Here is a 14,967-nt window from a genome sequence, read left to right on the forward strand (position 1 = left end):
ATAATTGTTCTGAGGTTATTTGGGCAAAATCTCTGAAAGGATAAAGCAATTGACCTTAATCCCAGTGCAAAGTGCATTGAAATCTTCTGTTGTGAATTGAATAGGTTCTTGCCTACGGTGGTTATACCTGCTGATCCCTTAAAGCTCTCATTGCCTCCTGGTCTATATGTATGGGCTCTATGAATTGGCTTTGAAATGAAGGGAACCTTTTCCGATACCTTTTCATTGACTTGAGGCTTGATAAAGTTGCTGCTCATGACAGAGGTTATGATTTTGTACAATAACGAAAGGTGACATGTAGAATGCTGAAGTGAATAGGGTTTCCATGTAAGCCAAATGGCTCAGTTAACTCTGTGTGCTAGTGACAGCATCACATTGCTTCAAGGCTGCTTTGGAATTAAATGCTGAGCACTGCTAGATACTAGGCATTGCAGTAAAGCTGATTTTTTTTTTGTCAGCAAATGGGATCTGCAAGTTAATTGGTGTTTCTGCAGGCTTCTGGCTGTGAAATGAAATTGGAAGCCCTTTAGCCACATGGAAAAGCAGGACCTGAATACAAATGTCACGAGTTACTGTCTGAAGCTGACTATGAGATGAACGCTTTCTCACTCTGAAGATAGTCTGTTTATAGATGATTTGACTATAGGGATTACGTTTGAGGCAGAATTCCCCATTTATCATGAACAAGGGCATGCTACATTCTGATGTCCTTGTGCCAAGATAAATAAAATCATTTAAACCTTTGTCGTTTTGACAAAAATAGACCTTCTGTATAGTGGTAGGTTCAGAATTTTCATGAAGAAACATCTAGTGAAAGAGTTAAATAAAAAATACATTTAAAATGTTACTGCAAAAGAACTATTTGCTGTAGTGTAGTATGGAAGATTCATTATATTTGTCATTCCTAAAAACAGATCCTGTTACCAAAGCTGGGCCATTCTCATGACGGCCTAATAAAGCTGAAACTCTTAAATTAAATCCCTGATGCTTAATCTGATGAAACCACTGAGGTAGAAGAATATTAGATGAGTGTCTGCTATACTTCAGAGTGATGGACCCCCAAACAGCTTGTCAACACAGGGATTACAATAACAAATTTAATGGTAGACTAACTCTGCCTTAACAAATATTGGAAACGCCAACCAAGATCCCATCTTCAGGATACATTAGTTAACGTTCCTCAATTTTCACTTGCTTTTTATTTTAACTGTGAACTGACCTCATTTGAAGAGTATTCAATTGTTTTATATTTTAACAGTTCACAGCAGAGACAAACCATAAGCAGTTTTTGATCTGATTTCACATAATCTGTGTTTGTCAGTTCTCATTTTTCTTCACCCAAACAGTTGCTTGATAGCTTGGATAAATTGTTTCGATTTGATTTTGCATCATAGAACAAAGAGCAATTATATTTGTTTTATTTGTGACTCTCCTCCACCTCTTTCTTCCCTCCTTGCGAACCAAGCCCCTAACTTCAATGGTTCAAAACTAACAGGAAATATTTGTGTGAAAATGTATTTAGATGCTGCATTCAAAAACATTTCATGAAGTCTGTTAATTTACTTTAACTTGGGTTGTTTTTTAATGCAGTATGTAGTCTGCTTTTCAACAAATGAAAAGTGTAGTTTGGAAAAGGGCAATGATTCCCACTTGCCTTCGATAGCCCAGGTAATCTATTGCATTAATCAGACAGCCACTGTAAAATGCACAGGGAGTGATTAAAGTATCATACACAATACAATCAGCTTGAAGCAGATGTCAAGACCAATACATCAAAGTTTAATTCAATAATGGAGTGAATTAGGACAAAAAATCAAACATTCAGTCATCTGAGGACCCTGAGTCCATACCATGACACTCTTCTGAGAGAAGGCTGTATGCTGAGGGCTTGCCTGCTGCACATGATCAAGCTTTGTCTTTGAAGAAAATGTAAATTGTATAATTACCCGGAATGGCGACCTATTGTTAGTGGGCAACGTTTGCAGTATTTCAACTATACTGTTGTGTGAGTGGATAGTTACCCTGAAGCCTTTTTTCAATAAATTTGTATATCCTTTTTGTTATCAAGTTGCTGTCAGAATTATTGGTAATTGAAATGCTGCAAATACTGCTATTAGGCTCATGGATTCCTGAATTAAACCACATTACTGCATGGTATTATCATCACTGTTCTTATGTTTGAAACTTCTTTATTCATAAATGGAACGTTTACTCAAAATACAAGGGAAGCTCATTGCCCAGTTCACGCCGCCTGTTATGTGATGCTGTGTGACATGATCAATACCAAGATGCCTCTGACTCCACATCCTCTACACCACTGAGATGACGCTCAGTGATTAGTGCTGCTGCCTCACAGCACCAGGGTCCCAGGTTCAATTCCAGCCTTGGGCGACAGTCTGTGTGGAGTTTGTATGTTCTCCCAGGTGGGTTTCCTCCAGGTGCTCCGGTTTCCTCCCACAGTCCAAAGATGTGCAGGTCAGGTGAATTGGCCATGCTAAATTACCCATCGTGTTAGGTACATTAGTCAGAGGGTTGGGCCCAGGTTGGTTACTCTTCGGAGGGTTGGTGTGGACTTGTTGGGACGAAGGGCCTGTTTCCACACTGCAGGGGATCTAATCACATTGCCTACCTTTGCCATTTGTGATTAAACTATTGAAATATTTTTATAGGGGAACCTCGATTATCTGAACGTAATGGGCGGGCACTATTTCGTTCGGATAATCAATTATTCAGTTAATCGATTTAAATGCCTTTCCTCTGGGGCTCGGAGTTTTTAAAGTCTGCTTCCCGTTCAGGGGACTGCAGCAGCACACAGCGCTCGAAGTCCCCTGACGTCCCCTCCCCCGCCCCCAACAAACCCTGTGCAACACTGCCCTCCTGCCGGCTCCCCAACCCCGCGCACCCCTGCCCCCTTTCCGAGGCAGCCAGACTGTACACCAACAACAAGACTGCTGCTGCCTTTGTGGGGTAAGTCGCCAAATACCGCGTGTGTACACAACATTTTACTGCAACTTTTTGACCGGTTCCACCTTTGCCCTGTACAGGACAATGTTGGAGAGATTATTTAGGGAAGGAGGGTTTAGGGTACATGCCTGTGTAGAACTCCAGGGAAAGTGTGGAGAGAGAGAGGGGGCAGGAGGTCAGTCATTTAGAGACCGTGCCTGTTTAATCATTGTAAACAAAAGATGCGATCACTGTTGGAAACATGTCTTTGATGTAATGTTTCCATTGGGACCTGGAGATCTCCTTCGGATAATTGGTATTCGGATAATCAAGGTTCCTCTGTATTGGCTTGTTACCTCCAAGACTGTGACTCGAAGTCACTCCAGACAGTTTTCAGCTCATTCGAGCTCTGCCTGTGTCTCATCCCATCCCAAACCAAACCAAGTCTATCTTACGTGTCCTTACTGACCTGCATTTATCACTTGCCTTATTATTTTAAACACCAGGACCAGGCCTGCAACAGCAAAATACAGCCAGTGGTACAGGAGAGCTTGTCAATTCGGGCTATAGTTTCAAATGTGTGACTGGTTGTAACTAAGCAATTGACAAATCACACAATTTTGATCTGCTTGTAAACTTTATTGGAATTAATTATTGTTGAAATGGAAGGGTTATCACAATCTTTTTAAAACCTTTTTAGCAGCATGTTTGTTTTTTGTCTCTTTTCCTCTGGTAACAGAAGCTGAACTAACATTTCTCTGGAGCTTTGCTATACATCAGTTGTAATTTATTCGTACTGTTTCCCCAGTGGCATGAATATGAAATTGCATAGCGCTGTGTGAGTTAGTATCCAGTTATTTAATGGGAAACATGATATTTGCATACTTACACTAAAGAATCTCTTATGTACCAGTCAAACACAATTTGAATTCTTTATAAATTATCCTGGATATAAAACTAAATGGTGTCGTTAGACTTTGAGTTCAGCTGTATGGTTCAAAGTAGCCAATCATGTTATGACTATGAATCAAATGGAAGTTTGTTTTCCACCAGAATTATACTTTGTATTGGATGATCAAAATCTGTTTGCTCTATTTCGTCATGAATCCATTAAGACCATGATGCAGTGAAGAAGTTGTGCTTCTCCCTCATACCCCCCAGTTTTTGTTTAGGCAAGAGAAGTGCATTTTAGCCACACACAGGCTGCAGTAGTAATTGGTATGTGGTTGCGACAGTCCATCTAAATTTGTGGCAGTTGTAGCCTTAAATAGGTGTGCATTAGCAGTGTGATCTGCACATTGTCAAGCATGGATTAATTATTTAGAAGCATGCGTGCTGTAGTGAATGGGGGAAGGGGTGTGAGCCAAGAGCTGCACAATCCATCTCCCTGTCTCTCAAAATTGACACTTGTGCATTTTTTTTCATTACTTTTGAATTGCAAGCCTAAATTGAGCTGCAGGCTCCCAAATCATTCTGCAGTAGATGAATGTAATGCTTTTATTCATAAAAGTTTGTTTGCTGAGGCCCACAGTTTTGCACACCTGTGCAAACACTCATTGCTAACCAGGCAACAATTAATGAAGAGTGTGTAAAAATGATTAATTTAGACCTTGTTCGGAGCCATTTATTCTGAGGCTGACCAATGGGTCAAAAATTGATATTTATTGTTCATTGTAATAGCAAATTATTCTGACTACATGTTATCTTTGTTCCTGCCAAGACCACTTCATGGTATTTAGTTTGGAATTATATTATGTTCAACGCTTTCTGCCCTGATGGCTTCATGTTGTGATAAGGTGGGCATTGGACAGGAGCTAAGTTGTGAAAACCACATCTGACACTTAGTACCAGCGTTTCTGTGGTCTGACCAAAACATTCTTTTTCCATTCACTACCAGGTTTCGCTGGCTAGGCAAGCCTTTTTCCATAGTTGCTCTTGACGAGGTGGTGGTGAGCTGCTGCCTTGACCAACTGCAGTCCATGTGCTGTGTAAGAGCACCCATGTTACTGTTAGTGTTTGACCTGGCGAAGCTGAAGAAATAGCTGTGTATTTCCAATTTGGAATAATGTGTGGCTTGCAAGGAACTTGTAGATAATGCTGTTGCCGTGTATCTGCTGATCTTGTCCTTCTGGACAGAAGATTATGGGTTTGGAAGGTGTTGTCTTACGAATCTTGGGACTTTCTGCAATGTATCTTGTGAATGATGCACAACCTATTACTGAATGTCAGTAGAGAAGAGAATAAATGTTAAAGGTAGTGGATATAGTACCAATCAAGCAGGCTGCTTTGTCCTGGGTCAAGCTTCTTGAGTGTTTGGACCATGTTTGCAATGAGGTCAGGAGCTGAATGATCACGGCAGAGTCCATGTTGAACACTTCCAAGGCAAGTTTTTTAAAATTCATTCATGTGACGTAGGTATTGCTGTCTGGCCAACATTTATTGTCCATCCCTAGTTGCCCTTGAAGGTGGTGGTTAGCGACCACCTTGAGGCACTGCAGTCCATGTGTTGTAGGTTTTCCCATCATGCCATTAAGGATGGAATTCCAGGATTTTGACCCAGGCACAGTGAAGGGATGTTGATACATTTCCAAGCCAGGATGGTGAGTAGCTTGGAGGGGAACTTGCTGCTTGTGATATTACTCTTGCCCTTCTAGATGGAAGTAGTCATGGGTTTGGAAGATTCTGTCTGAGATCTTTGGATTTTTTTTGCGGTTAATCTTATAGATAGGTGACACTACTGCTGAGTGTTGGTGGTGGCGGATTGGTGCTTGTGGATGTCGTAAAGGTACAACTATGTAAACAGATTATGGAAAGACTTAGAGCAATAGGGTGGTGGTGATAGGAGATTTGAATTTTCCCAACATTGACTGGGATTTACTTAGTGTTGGAGGTCTAGATAGAGCAGAATTTGTAAGGAGAATCCAGAAGGGTTTCCTCGAGCGGTATGTAATTAGTCCAATTTGGGAAGGACCATACTGGACCTGCTGTTGGGGAATGAGCCTGGCCAGGTGGTTGAAGTTTCAGTAGGGAATTACTTTGGGCATAGTGATCACAATTCCATAAATTTTAGAATACTCATGGACAAATATGCGAGTGGTCTTAAAGAAAAAGTGCTAAATTGGGGGAAGCCAACTATACCAAACTTCAGTAGGAGCTGGGGAATGTAGATTGGGAGCAGCAGCTTGAGGGTAAATCCACATTTAATATGTGGGTGACTTTTAAAGAGAGGTTGATTGGAGTTTAGGAGAGCTATGTTCCTGCGAAAATGAGGGATAGAAATGGCAAGGTTAGGGAACCATGGATGACAGATGAAATTGAGACTAGCTAAGTGGAAAAATGAAGTGTGTATATGGACAAAGGCAAGTTATGCATGGAGTCAGAAAATGGATGAGATTCTGAGAGTTATCTGCATCGGTATTCACCAAGGAGAGGGACATGACTGATGTTGAGGTTAGGGATAGATATTTGATTAGGTTAAGTCGGCATAAGAAGGGAGGAAGTGTTGGGTATTCTAAAAGGCATTAAGGTGGACAAGTCTCCATGTCCGGATGGGATCTATCCCAGGTGACTGAGGGAAGCGAGAAAGAAAACAGAACTTTGCAGTATCCTTGAACACTGGTGAGGTCCCGGAGGACTGCTAATTACTAATGTCGTCCCCTTGTTTAAGAAGGGTAGCAGGGATAATCTAGATGGTAATAGACTGGTGGGCCTGACATCAGTGATTGGGAAGCTGCTGGAGAAGATACTGAGGGATAGAATCTATTCCCATTTCGAAGAAAATGGGCTGATCAGTGATAGCCAAAATGATTTTGTGCAGAGAAGGTCATGTCTTACCAACTTAATAGAATTCTTTTGAGGAAGTGCCAAAGTTGGTTGGTTGAGGGAAGGGCTGTAGATATCATTTACATGGACTTCAGTAAGGCATTTAATACCATGCGACTTCACCCTCTCCGTGGAAGGCTCCTAAAGAAGGTGAAGTTGCATGGGATCTAGAGTTCTAGCTAGATGGATGGAGAATTGGCTGGGCAACAGGAGATAGAGTAGTCGTGTAAGGGAGTTTCTCAAAATGGAGACCTGTGACCAGTGGTGTTCCACAGGGTTCTGTGCTGAGACCATTGTTGTTTGTGATATGCATAAATGATTTTGGAGGAAGCTATAAGTTGTCCAATTTGCATGTTTGCAATGACACTAAGATTGGTGGAATAGCAGATAGTGAAGGTGACTGTCAGAGAATACTGCCTATTATGAATAGATTGGAAAGTTGGGTAGAAAAATGGCAGATGGAGTTCAATCTGAGCAAATGCGAGGTGATGCAGTTTGGAAGATTCAATTCAAGAGCAAACTAAACAGTAAATGGAAAAGCCCTAGGGAAAATTGATGTACAGAGATCTGGGTGTTCGGGTTCATTATTCACTGAAGGTAGCAACACCGATCAATAGAATGGTCAGGAAGGCATACGCCATGCTTTCCTTCATTGGATGGAGTATTGAATGCAAGAGTTGAAAGGTCATGTTACAGTTGTATCAGACTTTGGTTTGGCCACATTTGAAATACCATGTACAATTCTAGTCACCACATATCCAAAAGAATGTGACTGCTTTGGTGAGGGTGCAGAGGAGGTTCACCAGGATGTTGCCTGGTATGGAGGATGCTAGCTATGAAGAGAGGTTGAGTAGATTAGGATTATTTTCATTGGAAAGACGGAGGTTGGGTGGGGGGGGGGGGAGGCGGGGAGACCTGATTTAAGGTCTACAAAATCATGAGCAGTATCAACAGGGTGGATAGCAAGAAGTTTTTTCCCCAGAGTAGGGGATTCCATTATTAGGGGTCACTGGTTCAAAGTGAGGGGGGAAAGTTTAAGCGAAATACGTGTGGAAAGTTCTTGATGCAGAGGGTGGTGGATGCCTGGAACACATTGCCAGCAGAGGTGTTAGATGCAGGCACGATAGTATTGTTAACAAAGTTGTTAGGCAGATACATGAATGGGCAGGGAGCAAGAGGATAGAGATCCTTAGAAAATAGGTGACAGGTTTAGATGGAAGATCTGGATCAGTGCAAGCTTGGAGGGCTGAAGGGCCTGTTCCTGTGCTGTAACTTTGTTCTTTGTGTCAATCAAGTAAACTGCTTTGCGCTGGGTAGTGTCAAGTGCCTGTTTGTTGGACTGTTTGCCTGTAAATAACACTTCAAGCTGTTTAACTGCTTTCAACAAAGTGTGGTCTACATAGAGTATTGCTCAAGAACTGATGGTTTTTGATGATGCGATGGATCCATATTCTGCAATCCTGTTTTTAAAAGGATCCATTGACATTGGGAGGTGAGACAAATTCACTTTATTTTCGAACCCTGTGGAATTTCTCAGTTGCTGTGGTGTTGCTTGTCACAGCTGTCAAAATTTGATCAGAGTTTTCTAAGCAGATTGGGTGATTGGTCTGAAGTTTATTCCGATAGGAGTTCTTAATTACAAAGCTAAGAAAAACTTTATTATAGAACATCAACCAGGCACACAAATGTCACATCTTTATCACTGAATTACATAATTAATGACGTAAAAATATGCTAGAAGTACGTTGTTTAATTTCTGGTGAATAGTGTGGTGAATGTATATGCTGTGTGCACTCTCTTAACTTTATCAAAAGCTTTGCGCACTGAGATTTCTGTCGCCCTTGTGTTTATTTAGCATTTTTGCTCTGTAAAAATGATATTCTAATAGCTGGTTAAATTCCAGTTATGAGACACTTTATCATGAGTTAATTTCCATTGAGAAATGAAAAATGCCAAATACTAAAAGGCCTTTTTGCTATTTATGTAAATTGGCACGATGACTGGAGACTATTTACTCTCAATATTTATTAATGCTGATGAAAATTTAAATTTCCAGTTTGTTTCAAAGTTGAGATTTTGTTGGCATCGTTTTAATGTCTCTGTTTTTGGTTTCTTAGGTGCTCTGTGGATGTGTATAGTCTTAAATCCCCATTGCAAGCCTGAACAGAAAGCAGGTTGGCTAAAGCAGCTCAAAAAATGGAACTGTGTTGATGTTTGTCCCTGGGAGGATGGAAACCATGGCAATGAGCTGCCCAATTTAACCAATGCTTTGCCTCAGGGTGCAAATGCTAACCAAGGTGAGGAATAATTTAAGGACTTATTCTCCAGTCAATTATAATGCACTAGTGCTCTTTCTGGTTGTTCCAACTTAGCGTTGTTTGGTGCTGATGGTAGGAATCGAGATGGGCACGTGCCCGAAACGTCGAATCTTCTGTTCCCTAGATGCTGCCTGACCTGCTGTGCTGTTCCAGCAATAAAGTTTCAGCTAGGAATCGAGATGCAAATGGAATGGTCTGACTTCTCGAGGGCAGTTAGAAAGCCACATCAAATGCTGTCCTTGACAGTGGTGCTTGCATATTATGAAGCAATATATTTATAATGTTGTGTGTCAAGCTGGGACTCCTTCACCTAGTATTCAAAAGCCAATACAAAGGCACATAACTGTTGGAGGATTTTGCTAAAGTAAATAAGGAAACAATGTTTTCATGGGCTAGTAAGTAAGTAGCTGGAGGACATGAGTGTAAAGTTATTACCAAAAGGGTGCAGTTGGAATTATTTATTATGTATTTACTTAGAGGAAATGGAATGCATCCTAGAAATGTGGGTGTAAACAAACACCAAACTATTGTTTAAATGCACAGTGGATACATATTTTTAAGAAATGAAGTTGATGGAGGTGTAAGGGGAAAAAGGTTTGAGTAAGAAACTACAGATATATAGATTTAAAAACTCAAAACTACGAACAAATTTTCATATCTCTTCTGGAGGTTCAAGTTTAAACTTTTGTACAACTGAGATAAACAGACCATGACTGTCTCAAATTTAATTAGAGCTGAAGGAAAATAATTTTATTGAAGTAATTTTCCATTTTGGTAATGACTAAATCTGGAATGATTGTAATTTGTGATATCTGATTGTTGAGTTTAGAGTTTTTAGAATGTGTGGAAAATCCAGCACTTAGAAGTGACTTTCACATCATTATGTTTCATAGACCATGAAAAGATTTTTTGCAACTAGGAGCAGGAGATCCCTGATTCAGTGGAGTTCCTGGTAATGTACAATCTGCTCAATTTGCAGAAGAGTGCAAATGCCATAGTACCAGCAGCTGCAGAAAAAAAAATTCAAGTTGTCATTTTCAGCATTTATTTTTCCTGAATGCTAGGAAAACCAGTGTGTAAGAGTATAAAACACAGCAACTAGAAGAGGCCATTCAGCCGCTGGAGTCATTCTGTTTGTGCTTAATCTAATCTAAACTTCATAGTCATTTACCAACTTGTTCTGCAGCCCTTGATATATTTAGCTAGAGGACGATATCTACCTAGATCTTGAAATTCTCAAGGATCTCTGCATCCTTGCCTTTGGAAGATTCCAGTTTCATATTTGTGGGGCTGAGAAAATGCTCTGGATTTCTCACCGGAATGGCCTACCTGAAACTGAATATTCTGTTCCTTTCTTGATTCTTCCCAACGGTGACAAGCGTTTCTCTATCGTTGCTGTGTTGATTTCTCTTAACCTTTTGAATTCTCTCGACTGGAATGGCTCTGTACAGCTGAAGAAGCTCTTCCCATTTTTTAATCCAGCCTCCTTAGAATTAGGCCAAGTGTTTCAGCAGTTTCTTTGATTACTCTTTTATTTTTTTAAAACCTATGGACCAAATTCTGAGACTTGTATGCATAGGCAACCTTGCTCCTCCATAGCTCCTGTTCTTTGTTAAGCACATATCTTTGATTTTTTTTTAGATTAGATTAGATTACATTACATTACAGTGTGGAAACAGGCCCTTCGGAATTGAACCCGGGTCTCTGGCGCTGTGAGGCAGCAGTGCTAACCACTGTGCCACCGTGCCGCAATCACTGTGCCACCATGCCGCAAGTAGATTGAATTTCTTTCAATCTACTTAGTGGATGACCTTTTCACTTTCTTGCATTGAGTATTATCTCCCACTTTAGCCCACTCACTTGATCAATGTATCTTTGTAACTTACTGTTTCCATCTTCACCCACCGTGCCGCAATCACTGTGCCACCGTGCCGCAAGTAGATTGAATTTCTTTCAATCTACTTAGTGGATGACCTTTTCACTTTCTTGCATCGAGTATTATCTCCCACTTTAGCCCACTCACTTGATCTATGTATCTTTGTAACTTACTGTTTCCATCTTCACCACTCTCTTCTAACCTAGATAAAAAACTTGATTCTCGACAGAGCTGTCTCTTGCACATTACATTATAGTGCTGATTACAGGCTGCAGCAGCTAGTGGGCTACAAATGCTTACTTGCATCTGTCAGGATGCCCCAAGCCTACTTCGTGTCCATAAGTTATGGCTTAATGTATGAAATTCTGGTGCAATTGCTTGGCATGCACGTATTATTCTGTCTATGTTCACAATACAGTTTGACGTGTTGTTAAGAGAAAGGCATAGAGACCACAGTGATTTACACAGAAGTGAATTCTGTTAGCTGCTGTTTTTATGTTTTCCTTTTAACAATGGAAACAATTGACATATCTTTCTCAAATCACTGACAGATACTGCAAATAGGCCTCATCGGACTGTGTTCACACGCGCCATTGAGGCATGTGATCTCCACTGGCAGGATAACCATTTACAGCACATTATCAGCAGTGACCTCTACACAAACTACTGTTACCATGGTGATGGTGAAAATTCACTATTTGACTCTCATGGTTGGCCCCTATGGCATGGTAAGTGGCTAAACCAGAAATACATTTGCATGCCTTGAGATTTTGTCCAGTGTTTGTTACTTGAGGCCTGACTGTGAATACAATGCCTGTTTTTAACTGCGGCTCCATTAATATGGAGCTTCTGCCAGGATCTGAATTGTTGTCAGATGGAGTCATTGCACTAATTTTTTTTCTCTTTTACAATTCCCTGCACTCCCTTGGAATTATAGAGCATGTTCCTACAGCTTGTGCTCGGGTAGATGCATTGCGGTCTCATGGATATCCCAGAGAAGCGTTGAGACTAGCCATAGCAATTGTCAATACACTGAGGCGACAGCAACAAAAACAGCTCGAAATTTTTCAGGCACAGAGGAAAGGTAAGCAGAGTAACATTGTAACTTCCATATTTCAAATATCCACTTTGATCACAATTTCATGTTTTCAGTTCAGGTGTGACTGTAGCCTTGGTAAGCTAGCCCCTCCTTGTCCTTCTCAATAGTGTTTGATCCGATTGACCACACCATCCTCATTTCAGTGCCTCCTGTTCATTCTCTATGAATGGTCTGATGCTGAAGCAGACTGATTGCAGCTTTGGTATCATGTTTCACTTTCAGCCATGTACACTTCTGTCAGCGGGTCTGTGAATTCCAACTCTGTAATATCACCCAACTCAACCCCTGCATTACTTCCACTATCACTGAATTCCTTATTCATGCCTTCAGTACCACTCAACTTGCCTACTCTTGTACTTTGCCGGTCAGCCTGTGTAAACTTGACTTAATTCAAGAAACTGATATTGGCTCATGCCTAGTCCTCTCTACTCTCACCAGTGCTTTCTGACTTGCAGTGACTCCTGGTCCGATAATACTTCAATTTTAAAATGTTTACCCTTGTTTTCAGATCCCACTATGGTCTCATATCCTCACTCTTGCTGTCTCAGTCATCTCCTCAAACCTTACAGCTTGCTTAGATCTCTGTGTTCCTCTAATGTTAGCAACATGGAATGTGAATGCTAATCTCTCCATCATTGGCAATTGTGCCAAAGAATTCCAGAGATTAAGACTATCACTAAACCTCTCCATCTTACTACCCCTGTCTCTTAGGTTTGTGGTGATTTCCATAATATTCCCTCAAGTGGCTCAGTGTCAGATGGTGTTTTATGCTCCAACTGAATACTTGGAGTGCTTTTTCACATTAAAGGCACTTGTGAATGGCTTGTCATTTTGAGAAGGGGTTCAATTTTATTATTTATATTATTGAATTAAATGGGTTTGAAGAAGGCTGTCCTTTCCACTGATCCCCTGCAGATGCTAAAGCAGACAAATTAGAGACAGTTCTTTTGTCATCTATTTTAGTAATATGAAATCTCAGTTCTGATTTATAGTACAATTCAAGTGCAGGAACCTAGAAAAGATGCATTGATGATCTATCAATGTTTGTAGTTAGAAAGTGGATAGTTATTACAGTTTAGCAATGGATTGCTTCCACATAAACACTTGAGTCTTTTCACAAAGGAATCACGACAATAACCAACCTTGAAGGCTGGGTAGGTCATCCGCTGGACCCTATTGGCTGTCTCTTCAGCACGCTAATGGATGCTTGCAGAGTGGATGATGAAAGTTCTGGATTTTCTGAATTTACAGGTATGTGCGACCCAGGCAGCATGGTTCAAAGAATTAATGAAAGAGCACTTTATTTTTGTCAAATGTTTTTGTCATGCAATGCAAAGATAATAGTCAAACTATTGCCCACGACTAGTCTGATTTCATGCAGTAGCAGGGTTTTAGTATAGTGAAGTTGAAGAAGCACAATATGTAATTTCACTTGTAATTTTGAGTTGCAGTGTGAAGAACATGAGCTGCAGGAGTATGCCATGTAGCTGATTGGGCCAGTTTTTGTATTCAATAAAATCATTGAACATTCACTGTCAACTCCACTTTCTGAAACTCTCTTAAATCTCCATCTCTAAAAGTTTCAGTCTCAGTCATTGAATGTGCAGATCAACTGAGTATCTGTAATTCCTGGCGGTAGTGAATTCCAAAGGTTCACAACCATCTGAGCAGACACTCTATTAGTTAGATTGCAATTCCATTAAAGTTCTGTTTATCCATCTTTGCTGTTTTCTGTCCAATCACCTATACTGTATTCAGATTTGCTATCCTATGCATATGACCATTGGTTAAATGAAGGTCAAAAACCAATGCATCTGTTGCCTTGACAGCCATCCCTTCTCAGATCTAAGGTGCAGCCCATCAGGTCTAGACATTCATCAGTTGTTTTTTTTTTTTGTTTTCTTTATTCTTCTTGGGATGTGGATATATCCAGTTATGGTAGCATTTATTGCCTATCCCTAATTGCCCTTCGACTGAGCTGACTAGACTATTTCAGAGGGAGGTAAATCTTAAAGTGAATGTTATTTTGTGCATGTCTTTCAATGCCTAATTTTATTAATTGCATTTAAATCACACCAGCTGAAGGCAGTGATTCAGATCCATGCCATCAGAGCCTGTACTTCCAGAGTACTCATTCAGTGTCATTACAACTTTTGGTTCCTCACTTTCATATTCCCCATAAAATCTAATCAGTGTTGTACAACACAGAACCAAACCCTTTCGCCCAACCAGTTCATGCTGACCATAATCAAAATCTAAACCGGTCCCGCCTGTCTGCACTTGGTCCATATACCTCCAAAAGTTTTGTTGTTCATGTACTTACCTAAATGTCTTTTATTCATTGAAACTGCACCCGCATCCACCACTACCTCTAAGTTTATTCCACACGCACCATTGTGTTTATATAAAAAAAAAAATGCCCCATGTCTTTTTAAAATCTATGTTCTTTCACCTTAAAACAAAAGTCCCCTAGTCTTGAAATCCTCCACTCTGGGGAAAGGCTACCTGTCATTCACCTTCTCTGTACCCCTCCTTATTTTGTAAACCTCTGAGGTCACCTCTTAGCTGCCTATGCTCCAGTGGGGGGTGGGGTTTATCTTCACAGTTTTAAACAAACTTATATGTTTAATTCTTCTGCCGTTTCCTTATTCCTCCACATAATTTCTTCTGTTATCACCTATGAACAAATAGGCTGCTCCATCATTCAATAAGGTCATGACTGATCTGACCATTGCTTTTATCAATAATCTATCGACTTCTGCCTCAAAAATATTCAAGGACTCTGCTAATTTGAGACTTGTCCTTTGTTTAAATTTAAGTAGTTGTTTGGCATTCCTGTCTTCATTGCTCAGCCCATTGAGGATGTCACATTGAGATTGTGTAAAATGTTGGTGAGGCATCTTCTGGAG

General features: G+C 40.5%; 1 protein-coding gene across 1 annotated transcript in view; it reads left to right on the plus strand.

Annotated features, from left to right (window-relative positions):
* The window catches only part of LOC122554950 (zinc finger SWIM domain-containing protein 6), a 79,004-nt gene that overhangs the window by 25,844 nt on the left and 38,193 nt on the right, over positions 1 to 14,967 (plus strand). Inside the window, exons 5-8 of the mRNA XM_043700413.1 lie at positions 8,883 to 9,062; positions 11,511 to 11,687; positions 11,897 to 12,043; positions 13,181 to 13,309. Of these exons, the coding sequence (XP_043556348.1) occupies positions 8,883 to 9,062; positions 11,511 to 11,687; positions 11,897 to 12,043; positions 13,181 to 13,309 (633 nt within the window). The remainder of the gene's footprint in view (positions 1 to 8,882; positions 9,063 to 11,510; positions 11,688 to 11,896; positions 12,044 to 13,180; positions 13,310 to 14,967) is intronic.

This window comes from Chiloscyllium plagiosum, chromosome 1 (assembly GCF_004010195.1).
Source record: "Chiloscyllium plagiosum isolate BGI_BamShark_2017 chromosome 1, ASM401019v2, whole genome shotgun sequence".
In the NCBI taxonomy this organism is placed as follows: Eukaryota; Metazoa; Chordata; class Chondrichthyes; order Orectolobiformes; family Hemiscylliidae; genus Chiloscyllium; species Chiloscyllium plagiosum.